The sequence below is a fragment of the Anolis carolinensis genome, chromosome 5 (genome assembly GCF_035594765.1).
Source record: "Anolis carolinensis isolate JA03-04 chromosome 5, rAnoCar3.1.pri, whole genome shotgun sequence".
NCBI classification, from domain to species: domain Eukaryota; kingdom Metazoa; phylum Chordata; class Lepidosauria; order Squamata; family Dactyloidae; genus Anolis; species Anolis carolinensis.
Genome location: NC_085845.1, coordinates 52,411,384 through 52,427,125, shown reverse-complemented (window position 1 = coordinate 52,427,125; position 15,742 = coordinate 52,411,384). Strand labels below are relative to the sequence as shown.

Sequence of the window (15,742 nt, the reverse complement as noted above, 5' to 3'; positions counted from 1 at the left end):
AACATAAGATGTACAGATTCTATACATATTAATCCAAATTGGACTCTGCACTGCAGTGCTAAGACATCATGTACTAGGAATACTTAAATGTGTGTTGTAAACATCTGTATCAAGGGGCCTGTCAACATAGGGTCATACAGTGGTACCAAACTAAGTTCAGGTCTAGGTCATCAGGACCCTGCTCCTCCCACTGCCACAGTTTGGGAGCAAGATAGTGTAAACGCCATGGCCAAATCTGGGGCTAATCTGAAGCAGAAATGCTTTGCAGCACTCTGGTTTTGTGGTCCATGTAGATAGGCCCCAGGATATTCCTGAGTTATCTGATCTACAAGTTTTTCATCCAAACACACCTTTAACAGGTCTGACACTTATAATTTGGTTTAGTACTCGTTTCAGATTGATCCAGCTTATATCACACTCTGGGAAAGCCATCCTGGTTTCCACTATTCGCTGTTCCTTTTCCACACTGGCAGATGACTTCATTAGAGCCTAGAAAAATTGAGGAAATTATAACCTGAGCCCAATGTTTGTTCCAGAGGGCAAAATTATAGTTTAGCAAAGCAGGATTATTAGATATGGAAAAAGCCAGACTCTCATTTCAACATCTAATGAAGTAGACCTAACCTATATACTTCTGTATAAGTCTAGAAATTTTAGTCAAAAAATCAAGCCCAAAAACTTGGGTTGGCCAATCCAAAGGGAAGTGTGTTGTTATACTTTCATCCTTATCAAAAAAGAAAAAAAGAAAAAAAATGAGGCTAACTCTGTGAGATGGCATTGGTCCTCTCACCCCTCTGCAGAATTACCATAGGTCAAATCAAAATCCATAATTTGGGTTGAAATCTCAGATGCCTCTTCTTATCCACAGGAAATACATATCCTGGCAATGGAGCCTGTGGACTTTGCACTAATTGAGCTTTCATTTGCTCATCAGAAACAGTCTTGTTCATATAAAGTGCAAGTTCTATCAAGAGAAGCGGCTTGCCTTTGCTCCTATAGCCTTTCTTTGGAAGGGCTTGGATTAGATGAACCAGAGGTAGACATCACAGTTTCCACCTGCAATTCAGGTCAACTCCCCCCTGCCCGTGCCTTTGGCTTTGCCTGCCAGCTGCGGGTAAGCCAATTTTGTCGCTTTCATTATTTTCACTATTGCTGCTATTGCAATGTAAATTGGTAGAAAGGTAGGTGCTGATAGTGTGAATAATCAAAATGTGTTTGGGATAGTACTTGCAGTTCTGGATGGACTCTAATTTTTGCTTCTCAGTGGCGGGGGGGGGGGAGGGCGGGGTAAAGGTACTCATCAGAAGCTTGGTGCATTGGTTGCTACATCATTTGTGTGATGGAAAGATGCAAGAGAAGTCTTCAGTAGACACCAAAAAACAGAGTACCATCAGAACAACTTGTGCTTGGCTGAAAATTTCTTGCTAATTCACAGTGGAAAACATCTTGATGTAACCCGTCATCATAATAAGGGAAATAAGAAGAAAGCAGAAGAAAACAGAAAGAAACTCCTGCCAATTGTGGAAACGATTATCTTTTGTGGCCAACAAGAATTGACTTATAGAGGGAGCAATGATTCAGGACCTATTACCTGTGAAGAACCTTTGCACAATGGTGGTTATTTCAGGGCCTTGTTGTGATCAGGATGCAATCCATCAAGAGGGACCTCAGCAGACTGAAAGCCAAAACCGAGGTCACAACATCTGTTATAGAACTCCAATATGCCGATGATAATGTTTTCTGTGCACATTCAGAAGAAGCCATTCTAAACACCTTTGCAGAAGCTCGGCCTCTCATTAAGCATTGGGAAAACCAAAGTGCTCTTCCATCAGTCACCAGCCAATCTTCTTGCAATGCCAGAAATACAGTTTAAAGTGGTGTGACATTAGGAAATGTTGACCATTTCCATTACCTTGGTAGCCACCTCTCCACAAAAGTTAACATTGACATTGAAATAAAACACCGCTTGAGCTCTGCGAGTGCAGCATTCTTTTGAATGAAGCAGAGAGTTATTGAGGATCAGAACATCCGTAGGGATACCAAGGTGCTTGCTTATAAAGCCGTTGTCCTCCCAGCTCTGTTATATGCCTGCAAAACATCATACTCAAATCCTAGAACGTTTCCAGCAGAGTTGCCTCTGAAATATCCTACAAATTATTGAGAAGACAGGCGGACAAATGTCAGTGGCCTGGAAGAAGCAAAGATCATAGCATTGAAGCGATGCTCCTATGCCATCAACTCCACTGTACTGGCCATGTTGTCCGAATCCTGACCACCGTCTCCCAAGCAGTTACTATTCTCCCAACTCAAGAATGGAAAATGGAATGTTGGTGGACAGGAAAAGAAATTCAAAGACGGGCTTAAAGCTAACCTCAAAAACTGTGGCATGGACACTGAGAACTGGGAAGTCTTGGCCCTTGAGCACTCTAATTGGAGGTCAGCTGTGACCAGCAGTGCTGTGGAATTTGAAGAGGTACAAATGGAGAGCAAAAGAGAGAAAAGTGCCAAGAGGAAGGAGCATCAAGCCAACCCTAACCAGGACCGCCTTCCATCTGGAAAGAGATGCCTGGCTTGACACCAGTACGTGTGAAAAAGATCTTGGAGTCCTCATGGACAACAAGTTAAACATGAGCCTAAAGTGTGATGTGGCAGCAAAAAAAAGCCAATGTGATTTTGGCCTGCATAAATAGTATAGTGTCTAGATCCAGGAAAGTCATGCTACCCCTCTATTCTGCCTTGGTCAGACCACACCTGGAATACTGTGTCCAATTCTGGGCACCGCAATTGAAGGGAGATGTTGACAAGCTGGAAAGTGCCTAGAGGAGGGAGACTAAAATGATCAAGGGTTTGGAGAACAAGCCCTATGAGGAGCGGCTTAAAGAGCTGGGCATGCTTATCCTTCAGAAGAGAAGGCTGAAAGGAGACATGATAGCCATGTCTAACTGTGAGAGCTGTTCGGCAGTGGAACTCTCTGCCCCAGAGTGTGGTGTGAGACGGAATCTACCCTAGCAAACCTCTTGTATGGGATATATTGCATATGGGATATATTGAGAATGGTGATCAGATCATGATATGAATAAACATAACAGTTTAAATAATAAATGTAAGGCCTTCTCATGGAGCACCCTGAGAATTTTTTTGGGGGGGGGGACTGAAGCCCCTCAAGCCCCCTCCCCCGCTTGAAGGGCCATCATCGGACAAAGAGGGATCGCCTAATGAATGAGATCAGGAGACACGGACTTCAAAAGACTTACAGGGAGCGCACCACCCCCTTGTTAAGCCAGCTCCACTGGCTGCCGATATGCTACCCAAGCCCAATTCAAAGTGCTGGTTTTGACCTATAAAGCCCTAAACGGTTCTGGCCCAATCTACTTGTCTGAACGTATCTCCTCCTATGAGTTAGCAAGATCCCTGAGATCATCTGGAGAGGCCCTGCTCTCGGTCCCACCTGCCTCGGAGGCTTGGCTGGTGGGAACGAGGGACAGGGCCTTCTCGGTGGTGGCTCCCCGGCTGTGGAACGCCCTCCCAAGAGAGATGCGTCAAATTCCAACCATGTTGGGCTTCAGAAAAGCCCTAAAAACATGGCCCAGGCTTTTAATCAAGAAATGGTGAAGATGGCATGGACTGAACTATGGACAAAGCATGAGGAAGAATGGATCTGATTTTATGTTTGAAATGTATATTTTTAATTCATAATGTATTTTAATAGTTTTAACTGTTTTATGTGCTGTTTTATATTGGTTTGTATGGGCATCTAATTGTTGCCACTGTTGTAAGCCGCCCTGAGTCCCTTCGGGTGGGAAGGGCGGGATATAAATGTGAGAAATAAATAAATAAATAATTTTTCGCTTATCCAACGTTCTGCCGACCCGTTTCTGTTGGATAAGCGAGACTCTGCTGTATATCCCAATGTGCTAAGGGCCCTGGGGCCGCCCCTTCCTTCCAAGGCTGCCCTGAGAGGCGCCTCTCCTCCAGCGGCTCGTTTTCGGGGCACCTGCGCGCCTGTGGCCTTTGACACCTGAGGAGCCCGAGAAGGCGGGCGCCCCGTGGTTGGCGTGAACTTTGCACGGCTTTGTCTCCGCCCGAGTGGCCATTCCTTGCTTCCTGCCCGCTTCTCTTCCTCTTCTTCCTCCAGTCCTGGCCCGGAAGGGAGGGAGCGACTCTTCCCACCTTTTCCCGCCAGACCTGGAGTCAAAACACTGAGGGAAGCTGGGTCTCGGGCACAGAGAGCCGGGAAACAAAGTTGCGCTCAGTCCTTAGAAGGCTCTGACGGGGAGGGAGGGGGAGACTTTGGGGTGGAGCAGAACACCCTTCGGAGTAAAAGGGAGGCCCCCACTCTTTCCTACTCTGAGGTGGGAAGCTTGCTTGCTTGCTTGGCACGCCCTCCTCCTCCTCCTCCTCCTTTCTTCTCTCGCCAAGCTCCAACTTGGGCGCAAAACTGAACCCAGGTGCTGTGGGAGCCCCGTTTCCTTCCCCTTCCTCGCTGGGTTTATTTCCCTCCCTTCCCTCCTTCTTCTCCTTTCCCTCCCTCCCACTTTCTGCCTCTTCCCACCCACTTCGGCGGCTCAGTCAGGAGGCGATGCGGGGGAATGGCAGAAACACGTGAAGGAGAAGCCGAGAGGGACAAGGAGGCTCTTTGCAGCGCCTCCAACCGAGCCTGGGGCTGAACGAGGCCGCGGGGCGACGTCGAAGCCCCCCCAAGAAGGAGAGGAGGCAGGCGTCGTGGTGCTTTCCCTTCCCGGAGGGGCTCCTCCTTCAGCCCTTGCTTTGGGTCCTCCTTCGAGCTGACAGGTGCTCCTTCGAGGCCCCCCTTTTTTCCCCTTCACCACTTTGGTCAGCCTTGCTCCGGATTATGCTCTAAACCCCAAGGGAACAGAGTCGGAGGAGAAAACCCTGGAGACGCCGGAGCGAGAGATCAAAATAAAAAAGGGAGGGAGAGTGAGACACGGGGGAAAAAAACTTTTGGATGGGATTATGTGGAAACTACTCTCGGAGTGCTGCCGCCGCCGCGTCCTCCTCTCCAGCGGGGCAGCCTTTGTGGGCTGGTGGCGGGGCTGAGAAGAAGGAGAAGGGGAGGACTCCTTGAGCGAACTCGAGAAGGGAAGGGAAGGGGAAAAAAGGCTCTCCGTGTGCTGCGTGGCTCGTGAGAACGCTCCGACTCTCGCCCTCCCCACCCCGTCTTGCCCAAATGCTCCTCTTCGGGCTCTTCTGGCTGACATCTGCCCTGGCGGCGCAAGCCGAGCTGAACCTCAGCAGCAAGTTCCAGTTCTCCAGCGCCAAGGAGCAGAACGGTAAGGAGGCGTGCGGATGCGGGACAGGGCCTGGACACGTGTGTTTTGGACTTCAACTCCCACAATTCCCAACAGCAACCAAATTTGCCCACGTCTGATCTACACTGACCAAACTATATTCTATGGCAGTGTAGATCTAGCCTATAACTCTCACAACTCCATAACATTGAGCCATAGTGGTTAAAGTTGTGACAGGCTAGCTGGATTCTACAGTGTAGACGTATCCATTGAAAGTCTGCAGTTACAACATGCTTCATAGGCTCCCACAATTCCTAACAGCTGCCAAGTTTGCCCATGTCTGACCAAACTGTATTTTATGGCAGTGTAGATCCAGTTTACAACTCCCAGGATTGCATAGCATTGAGTCATAGCGGTTACAGTTGTGTCAAGTTAACTGGATTCTACAGTGTATGTGTACCCATTGAAAGTCTGCAGTTGCAACATGTCCCATAGGCTCATGGAGATGAAGAATCCCTGGTTGGGCCCAAGGCTGGATTTGCTTTTTGCTTTTGCCAAGTTTCAAAAGCTGTCCTGGAAATCCTGGGTGATAACTTCTTTTTTAAAGGGCCACTGTGCGCTCATTCTAGAAAGGACAAGTTTGACCCTTTCCTGATTGCAAAGATTGGGCATCTTGGGAGGTGGCTGGTGGGCAAAGGACCATCTCCCTTGGCCTGAGTGAACCTTTGGGAGATTGAAGCCAAAATGAATGAGAGTTGGCAGCTCTGACTTCACCATGTGTTTGGTCACCCCGGGGAACTTGTTGACCTCATTAACTGAAGCAGGATAGGTAAAAGGGCCTCAGTTAAGAGGCTGAAAGAGAGAGGATAGGTTAATTGTGTCTCCTGAAAGCTTTTGGGGGAAGGAGGGCCTGATATGGCACTTATGATCACCCTCCCCTTCTGTCCCTCCCAGGTTGGCCTCTGGTGTGGCTTTATGGCAAAGGAACTCTTATTTTTACATAGAGGCTGGAAACTAGTTCATCTGCATAGGAAACAGTAATAATTTTCAGGCTTTCAAGTGTACTGAAATGTTTAGAAAACTCTCAAAGGCAAGTTCCCCTGGGTTCGGGTTGAGCAGACTTGGGAGAAAGGCTCCTTTCATACAGAGGGCAGCTTTGGGGTGTGTAATTTGCTTAGCCTCCGAACTCCATATGATACACATTATTCAGATTTTTAAGGCCTTCCTGGCTCCCTTGATCTTCTATTACAAAGTCATTTAAAGGAATACTTAGCAAACAGAAAGGCTAGATGCCACATGAAACCGCACGTTGAATGGGGCTGCCTAAATTTAGGCTATTAAACACCCTGCTTTCCAGTGGTGAATGCTAATGCAAGGGGAAAATGTTTTAGTAGTTTCCTTGTTAACCAGAAGGACATGATTTCATCTAGACGCAAACAAGCCAAACAGGCATAAAGACAAGGGGGGGGGGGGGTTGGGAGAGGAAAACCCAAACACCGTATAAAATAACATCACTTTGAACACATTATCTCAAAGCAATAACCCCTGTATGCTTACTAGGGGGAAAAAATAATCCCTTTCAGTTGTATGAGCTGGTAAACTGTGCCTTGTGCAGAGAATTCATATTGTTGCTGGTTCTTAATGTGTTGACATATGGCACCTGCAGAGTGCTAGGACTGCAGATCAAAGAGCAGCCTAGGGATCAGTCTCCAACAAGAATGGATGCAGAAGGCCTGAGGAAAGTGATCAAAAGGCTCAGAAAACTCAGCACTGCATTCAAAGGAAACTGATCACACTAACCTTTGTCCTTGAGCCAAGGAAGGCATCTCTGCTTTGCATGAGAATAGTAGTATTTCTTACCTTCTCTATCATCTGGATCATCTGTGGGATGGAACCCTTACAGTGCAGTTCTACTAATCTTTAAGGTTCTTGATTTTTGTGGGAGAGTTACTAGTGTAGGTGATGTGGTTTGTGGATTGCGCTATCTGGATTAGAAAGGTTAGAATTTGCCTTGCTCCCTTCTTTCAGGCAAAATAATAGGCCCTATTTAGTGGTGTACTTTGTAACCTGTTATTCTCCAAGAAGTCTGAAGCAACAATATGAGGAATACCTGTTCGCTTTAGTTTTTATTTTGTAGTGTGTCAATTTAAATATAGTCAGCCCTTCACATTTACCAGGGCCAGGGACACAGGGCATCTGTGAAAGCAAAGAACTGCAAGTGAAGAAATTGCTATTTTTTTACCCAAGAGAACATCTTTCCAGTAATTTCTAGGTTTTTCAGCATGAAACTATCTATAGTCAACTTCCATTGGAAGCTGACTACAGAATTGCATTTGAGGATGCAGAAATCTCTAGATCAGTGATTCTCAACCTGTGGGTTTCCAGATGTTTTGGCCTTCAACTCCCAGAAATCCTAAGAGCTGGTAAACTGGCTGGGATTTCTGGAAGTTGTAGGCCAAAACATCTGGGGACCCACAGGTTGAGAACCACTGCTCTAGATCCTCCAGCACGACTGATCATAGAGGCACTCCAGAGAACCCAGAGATTCCTAGAAATAATGGTTTTAATAAAATCATTGAATAAGCAACTCTGCAAAAGTCAAAATCGCAGATATGGAACGATGATTAGCAGTTCTTTATGTGTGCAAAACTGTTTTGGCCATGTCCAAAACAGTTCGCATATTTCTTATCAATAGGATCATGGTAATATGTTCTATAGCTGAGCTTTGATTTTGCTTAGCTGATTATTTAGTACCCATTTATAATAGACCATTGGTATGGGCCCTACTACTAATGGTATTAGATGGTGTTTATTTAATTAAAAATAAAAACTTTTCAAGAGAAGACAAACTCTTCCTAATGGCTACTATTATGAATCAGTTCTTAATTTGATTTGTATGTCTTCAATGAAACTTGCTTTTGATTTATATATTCTCTTTTACTGTAGCACAGCTTCTAATATAAGGTAAAGCAAAACCACCACATAATTTTCTTAAAACTTCAGTTATTTAGGGAATCTCAATAATGCTTGTTGAACTAGTTTTAACTTGCATAAAATGGGTCATTTTGCACTTTTCCGCAACTTAAATATATGTGTCTGTAAGATAGGAGCTGGTTAAAGGGTTGTGCAGAGGTCAAAACAATAATATTGTCAAGCTTCCCCACACCTTTCCCTTTTGTTGAATGATAAACATATTTGCTAGAAAATATGCCAACAGCAAACTTCCCCTGAACAAATATTGTCAAGAAAACACAGGATAGGTCACCATAAGTCAGAAACAACAATGTTTGTGTTGAGTGACATTATTTCCCAAAGAAGCATGCATATGAGTCAATCTTCACACTCTAATATTATTTATGGGATTTATAAATAAACACTTTATAAAATCTAGATAGTTATAGAACGGTGGTTGGTAACTTATGGGTGGTGATAGGTAAGGACTTGTATATCAATAGGGTGCTAAATCCGCCCTAGGGTTTAGTCTGAACTTTAAAGGAGCTGTCCAAAGTATTAAAGCTGTGGAGTTCAGTACCATAGATAGTACCACTATAGTTTGGTCTAAAATTCAGACTTGTTTAACCATGCCACTGATGTGAAAGATCACAGCCACCATTACTTTAGTCCCTTTGGATGTTGTTGGTCTGTAGCTCCCATTAGTCCTAGCCGGCATACTCACTGGTGGGGAATCATGAGAGTTGCCATTCAATAGTAACATTAAGTTGCCCATCAAAATACAAAATGGAGAAATCTTTTATACTAACTTTGTCCATCGCACCCAATATTTTCTACTTCAGCAGAGCTTCTGAGAGCTTTCAGATGTCTTTTACATTCACTGTGGAGCTGTTCCCTCTCCAGCTATTTCAGTCTCTGACTAATGATATTGAAAACTGATACTTTTACGCATTTTACAATAGTTAAAGAGCTTCACATCCATTGTGATGTTATCTTTAGATACATTTTCTTAAAAGGTTATCTGTATACAGGCAGTCCTCAAGCTACAAACACCTGACTTGCAAATGACTCATAGGGGTGAGACAAGAGGAAGAGAGAAATGCACCCCTAGGAAGGGAAATTCACTCCTGAAAGAGTGAACATGGGGGAAAGGTGTTTCAAATGAAGCTTTATTATAATCCTTCTTTCCACAACAAGCCAAAAATTTCAAAATCAAATTATCATGGGGGCAGAAAGTGAGATGTAATCTTCTGAACAGGGGCATAAATAGTAAAACAAGCCCCACAGTGTGTGCTATCCAAAGCTAAGAAATATATATTTTGGCTGGAGTAACGCTTAAAAATGTACCTGTTCAGATTTACATACAAAATCAGCTTAAGAACAAACATACAGAACCTATTTTGCCCATAACTTGAGGTTTACCTGTATATGGAAAGCATGGAGGCTGAAGCTGTGAGACAGCATGCTTAAGGTCACTGAGTATGTTTATGAAAAAGCTAACATTTTGAAGTATTTTCCAGTTTGTAGTCCAATTTCTGAACAAGTACTCAGGACCACCTATTACTGTCCATTATTTCTTTAACCAATTTAAATAGTTATAGTCACTGTTGTTGAAATTTTAGAATTCGTAGTTAAATTGCAAACTGTCCAAATGCAGATAAAATAAAGTTATAAGCAAACTTTCTCATGACTTAATATCAACTATTACCTCATACATTCTATATTAGGCTGATACATACTGAGGACAAGGCTTTTTATATAATGATTCTACAGTTATGAAATGGCGGGGTCACTATTTGGGAAATATGAGAGAAGCATTCTTGGAACCTTTCAAGAATCAATGTAAAACAGATTGAGTTCAGCCTTTGCATAAATTGTTGTTTTTACCAATTGCTGTTGATATTTTAACTGCTACTTTTAAGTAAGTGTAATATGGTTTGAATCAGATGAGCATTTTATTATGTTTTATGAGTGTTGTATTGCATTTTATGAAATCTTGTGTGATGTCTTGAAGGGTAAAACACAATATATAAATCAAGTAACAAGCAGTGTATTTGGCTAGAAGACAGTTAAATTAAGTTAAATGGGATTTACACTTGGGTTAGAAGACAGTTTACTCTTTCAGAGAGTTGTGTATAAGGTTGTAGCCTTCAGTGTTACTGCAATGTGAATTTTCTAGCCTTGCATTACATACCAGAAATATTTTTGTAACAACTTCCAAGTCTAGATTTTTTTGTATAATTAGCAGGGCATGAAGAATGTTTTTGCCACTGTCTGCCAGGAATTCAGATTGATAAGCGTGGTCAAGCCAGTGTTATTGTTGTGGTATATCTTCAGATTATTTCCAAACTATGGCTACTGAAAGCTTTGCAAGATTTCTACACAGGGATGTTGCCTTTGCCTCTTTTAGACGCTGAGAAAGTGTCTCTTTCCAAGGGTCATCCAGTGGATTTCCATGGCTGACTTGGGATTTGAACCCTGGCCCTTGGCGTCAACATATTTTTTTACTGAAAAGCAATTTGAAATCTTCCTTCTTAAATCTCCTTGCATCTAACCAGTTGATATTTTATCATAAAGCCTTTTTTGGGGTAAGAATTCGTTTATAAAAAGACTGGCCTTGTATTTTATTTTTTGGCTCTGACAATTGCAATGTGCTCATTTGAAAGCACAGAGAAGACCTGGCTTCAGAAACATTTTTATGTGGAATTCTACTCTTCATCACTTCCAGCACAAAGTTACAGTTTCTACTTTAAAATATTAAATTATGGTAGGAATTGTATATATATCTGAAGTAATCTGTTCAAAAATAACTTGAAAATATGGTTTGCTTTACTAATGATTTAAAACCATTCTGCTCTTTCCATTGTTTGTTGAAACTGTATTTGTGGCAGATTCAGATATAAGACCTAGTTTCACATACAATTAGCTTGCTTAAATCCCATTGAAACCTATGACATTTAGTCAGACTTCATGTAAGAGTTGAAGCCAAAGCCATAATACTGAGGTGGCAAAATAACAGACCTAAGGTAATGCAAAAGTATATTTTTATTTTGGACCTGGATATTTTAATTAGAACATGTCTAGGACTTGGAAGGGAAGCTTAAAAAAAACTAGATTAATCTTCATTTGTAAAGATATATAATTGAATACTAATGTCAAAATAGTCCGTGCCATAATATTTCTAGTTTATGTGATTGTAAAACTTGAAGAGTGAAGAAAGCTGGTATTAAGAGATCAGTTCTTTGAAATGTGGTGCTGGAGGAGTTTTGCAGTACTGTAGACTGCCAAAAAGACAAATACAGGGGTCCAAGTGAAAACAAAGCCTGAATTGTCCTTAGAGGCCAAGATGACTAAACTGTGTCTCTTGTGTTTTGGACATAGCATAAGAGACATGAAGAGTAGCATGACTCACTAGTGAAGACAATAATGATGGTTGGAAAAAAAAATGACTTCAACATAAACACTAGGAGACCAAGGTTTAAATCCCTCATCAGCTATTGGTTGATCTTGAACAAGGCTCTGTTAGTCTCTGAAAAAAGCAATGGCTAACCCTTTCTGTAAAATCTTGACAAGAATATCTTGGGATAGGTTGCCATAAATAGGAAATGAGACAAAGTAATAGAAAAAGATGAATACTACATTGCAGGTCGATACATCTCTGAATTTGCAGAATCTGAGCAGGGCTGTTGATGACAGTGTGACGTGGATGTTCTTCATTCAACAAATGATAAGATGTATTCCACATTTAGAGATATTTATATGATGAAAAAGTGCATCTTCAAATTAAAAAATACAGTTCTATAGCTGAGATTCAGCGCACATAAGTCTGATTTATTTCAGTAAAATTATATTGGGAATATTTGCTTACATGCTTAATTGTTTATTAAAAGTCTTAAGTGCTGGACCTAGAATGGATCATATCCTCTTTCATTAGGGTATTCCTATAGGTTTGGATATGTGATTGAATAGTACCACAAAACAGACTGGAGATGGTGCCATAATTGTGAAGAATATGTCCTTCTAAAATTCAAGTGCAGGCTACAGCGGGCTCTCCAGATCCATGGGTTCTGGATCTGCAAACTCAACCAACTGTGGATCATCACACCCCATATAATTAAATGATGGTGACATGAAGTGTGTACATTAACGTTGCTGCCATTAATAATATGAGGCATGATCTTATCCATGCAGTGTCCCGAAACCAAAACCTCAGGGATATGGTCTGCCCACTGTAGTTTGTGTTTAAGGAATTATTCGTATTGGTAATTAAATGACTGGGGGGTGGGAGGCCATTAATGTGGACAAAAATTGGGATATGACAAATTAAAGAAATGAAAACAAATGCATAATATTGTTGCAAGACAGACTTACGTATGCCACGTAAAGCTAGTCCAAGGATAGCACATTTTAGCAAAACAAGGAACTAAGAGACTGTTTCATATGGTTCCTTAGAAGGCAAAGATGATGAGATCAGAGCTTTTCCAAAAAATGATGTTTTGTAACAATTAGCAGTAAATATGGTGACTATGAGTAGTTTCCTCTAATAAAAATAGGGAAGTTGTGGGATGAACAGCCTGATTTTATAGTATGACTTCCAGGTTTGGAGAAGAAGGAAGGAGAAGATCACACTTGGAGTTCGATAAGGCAGGAAGGGTTTAAAGAAGATAATTTGTCCGTATTTTTTCTCGGGACCCGAGTAGAATAGTTCCAAGAAGTACAAGTGGATACCTCTTGGGTTCTTTGATACTCAAGCAAGCAACATGTTCTACTGGTGAAACTGGGGAGAACCCTTAGTTTCTGTTTAACTGGAAAGTGAAACAAGATTTGTGAGTTTCAAAAATAATATTATGTATTACAACTTTCAGGCTCTCCCAATCATCATAGCAGTTGAATTCTGGGAGTTGTAAAAAAATAAAAAAGCAGTCCTATAGATAAATCCATTGATTTGATGGTTTTACTGTAGTCAAGGTGTAGGATTTGATTATTCTTGGATTTCATTAATACATTAGCTCTAGGATTATCTAGGTCCTCAAGTATCACATCTTGTAGAGAGATTCCTAAAAGATTTTGGCTCAGGGTTTTCTAATTCATGGTTTTTCATTTTCTTGAAGGTTCTGAACCCCTAACCTCTGCAAAAATAGAGAGCCAACTGTGGCTCTATCTACACTGTCAAAGGGTCCTTCCAGACAGGCACAAAACACGTAGTGGGTTCCAGATTTTCCTGAGGTGTCCAAATGGTACCTCTTGCTAATCCAGATTAATCCAGAATAAACTTAGATTTCCAAGTTTACTTTGGATAAAAAACAAGGTTTGTATATTTTTAGGTATTGGACCTGTGGGGACTGACTCTCAGGATCACCTACGATCCTGAGAGCCAATCCCCATTGCCAGCCCAGATCTTTGGGCTCTAAGAGCCCGAAGAACCAAAATGGCATTGCCACCCTCTCCTCCCAGCCCCCCATTTTCCACTTAAACGGAGAGACCTGCCTCTATCCTCAAGTTTCTCTGACAAAGCTGATTCTGTGACACTTCTTCCAACCAATGGCAACATTTGAGCTTCTTCTCCTCATGCTTCCCCTTTGAATTTGACAGAACAAACCTGGAAGGACTAGGCAAACTTGGTATCATTACTCAGAGAGCAACAGATTGTATCAAAAGGCAGAGGCTTGCTTTGGTGAGGTTCACACAGGGTTTGAACATGCAGGGTTTGAAGGTGAGAAGATATTGAGCAGATAGAGACAAGATTTGAGAAAGGAGAAATGTCTGATTTTGGGGAACTGAAAGAATAAAATATTAAAGGTTAATATATTGCTCCACTGTGTTTAATAAATGTATTCTTGCAGTTTTAAAACTGTCTGGTTTTCTGACAAGTCTGAATGAAGTAAGGCCACATGTACCAAAACTAAATGACCCATACAATAATACAGCCACAAGTTTCACCCTGAGGTTCAGTAACTCAATCTAGCAATGTAATAAGGGCAGGATGAGTGTCAGGATTCTAGTGGTTGGAGTTTGGGGGCCAGTCAGGGTAAAGAAATCAGCCACAAAATCACTTCTAGGAATACCAAGACTGCAATTGCCCCCCCCCCCCCACACACACACAATCCCCATTCCCTTGCCTAGGCAGGGAAAAGACAACTAGTAATTTATTAAATTTTGCAACAATCCAAGATATTCATTCATTTATTCATTTATTTCTGGATAACTGTCATAGATTCAAAATTATGGAAATTGGGCAATGCTATTTATGATTTACTTGTATCACCATTATAAACTATAAATATAACATAGCCAAATCTTATTATCACTACTGACCTGATAACATAACTGCTATGATAGCAATATCACAGCTGCTTGGGGAATTTAGCCAATACTAGGGGTTGCTTCTTTCTTGTAACTTGCCAAAAGGATGGTCAAATGTGTTTGTTTTTGTCTGGGGGTGATATGGATATCAAAGGATCTTTAACTAATTTATTTAAGTTAATATATGTACATGGTTCAGAGTTCACTATGACTGTTCCTTTTGGATGAAATAAGAATGTGATTGGAAACAGCCATGAATGAACAGAAAGAAAATGAATATAGATATCTCTGTTTAACAATAACTGTTGTATTTTCAGCAAAGGGAGCATGAATTTGGTTGGAGGATTCTAACTGATTCAAGCGTAGTGTTGGTGGTATGAATTAAACTTCAAAGCAAAAAAAGAAAAAAGCTATATAGGCTTTCTTTGTGTATCATACCCATGCAAATTTCAGGAAACGTAATGCAGTAAAAATGTAAGGAATGTAGGCTGTTGAAAGTTCAATGTCAATTAAGAACATTTTAAGCACTGTAAATCTATATCTTGCCAACAAATGCAGTAACTCAGTGGGTGGCAGACTTCTTTCTTTGTTCATGAAGATAAGTATACTACTTGGAAATATGTCATATGAAAAAGGAGAGTTAATGCTTTTAAATATAGTTTCCTAATTCTAGGTTTTCTTCTCTGTCCAGTTCAACATATTTTTAAAACATTTATAAGTCTTTCTTTTTGCAAGAAGGCTGCCATTGCATTAGCAGAAGCTACATGAAAAACTTACGGATAAATATGTGATAGTAATTTAGTGATAAACTCCTAACTAACTTGGAAGTCCTTTTGATCAGACATAGTTCAATTTGAAAAAAGGGAAACTGCACATGAAATAGGTACATGCCTTCATCTGTGCTATATGTAAATGCAGTCCACAGAAGGAGAAAGCAACATCAAGCAAGCTATCTTAGAGTTTTCATTTTTTCTTACAAAAAGATCTTGATCTAGTACATAGGAAGTGGCCTTAAGCCAAATCAAACCATTAGCGCATTTATACTGAAAGCCACTTTGGGTCTCACATTGAGAGACAGGATTTTGATTATACATGTAAAATAAAATCAATAAAATAGCTGTTTTTTTTATCTGTACTGATTGACAGTGACACTAGAATCTGGTACAGGGAAGTTTATGAGACTTACCTAACTAGAATCCTTTTCATGTGAAGCATGAAACATAGCTATGGCTCAGTTT

The 15,742-nt window shown here is 41.3% G+C and overlaps 1 protein-coding gene across 1 annotated transcript in view; it reads left to right on the top strand.

Annotated features, from left to right (window-relative positions):
- The first annotated feature begins 4,185 nt into the window (after positions 1-4,185).
- pdgfc (platelet derived growth factor C) overlaps positions 4,186-15,742 on the top strand; it is a 128,592-nt gene continuing 117,035 nt past the window's right edge. Inside the window, exon 1 of the mRNA XM_003221732.4 lies at positions 4,186-5,291. Within this exon, the coding sequence (XP_003221780.1) occupies positions 5,189-5,291 (103 nt within the window). The 5' untranslated portion in view covers positions 4,186-5,188. The remainder of the gene's footprint in view (positions 5,292-15,742) is intronic.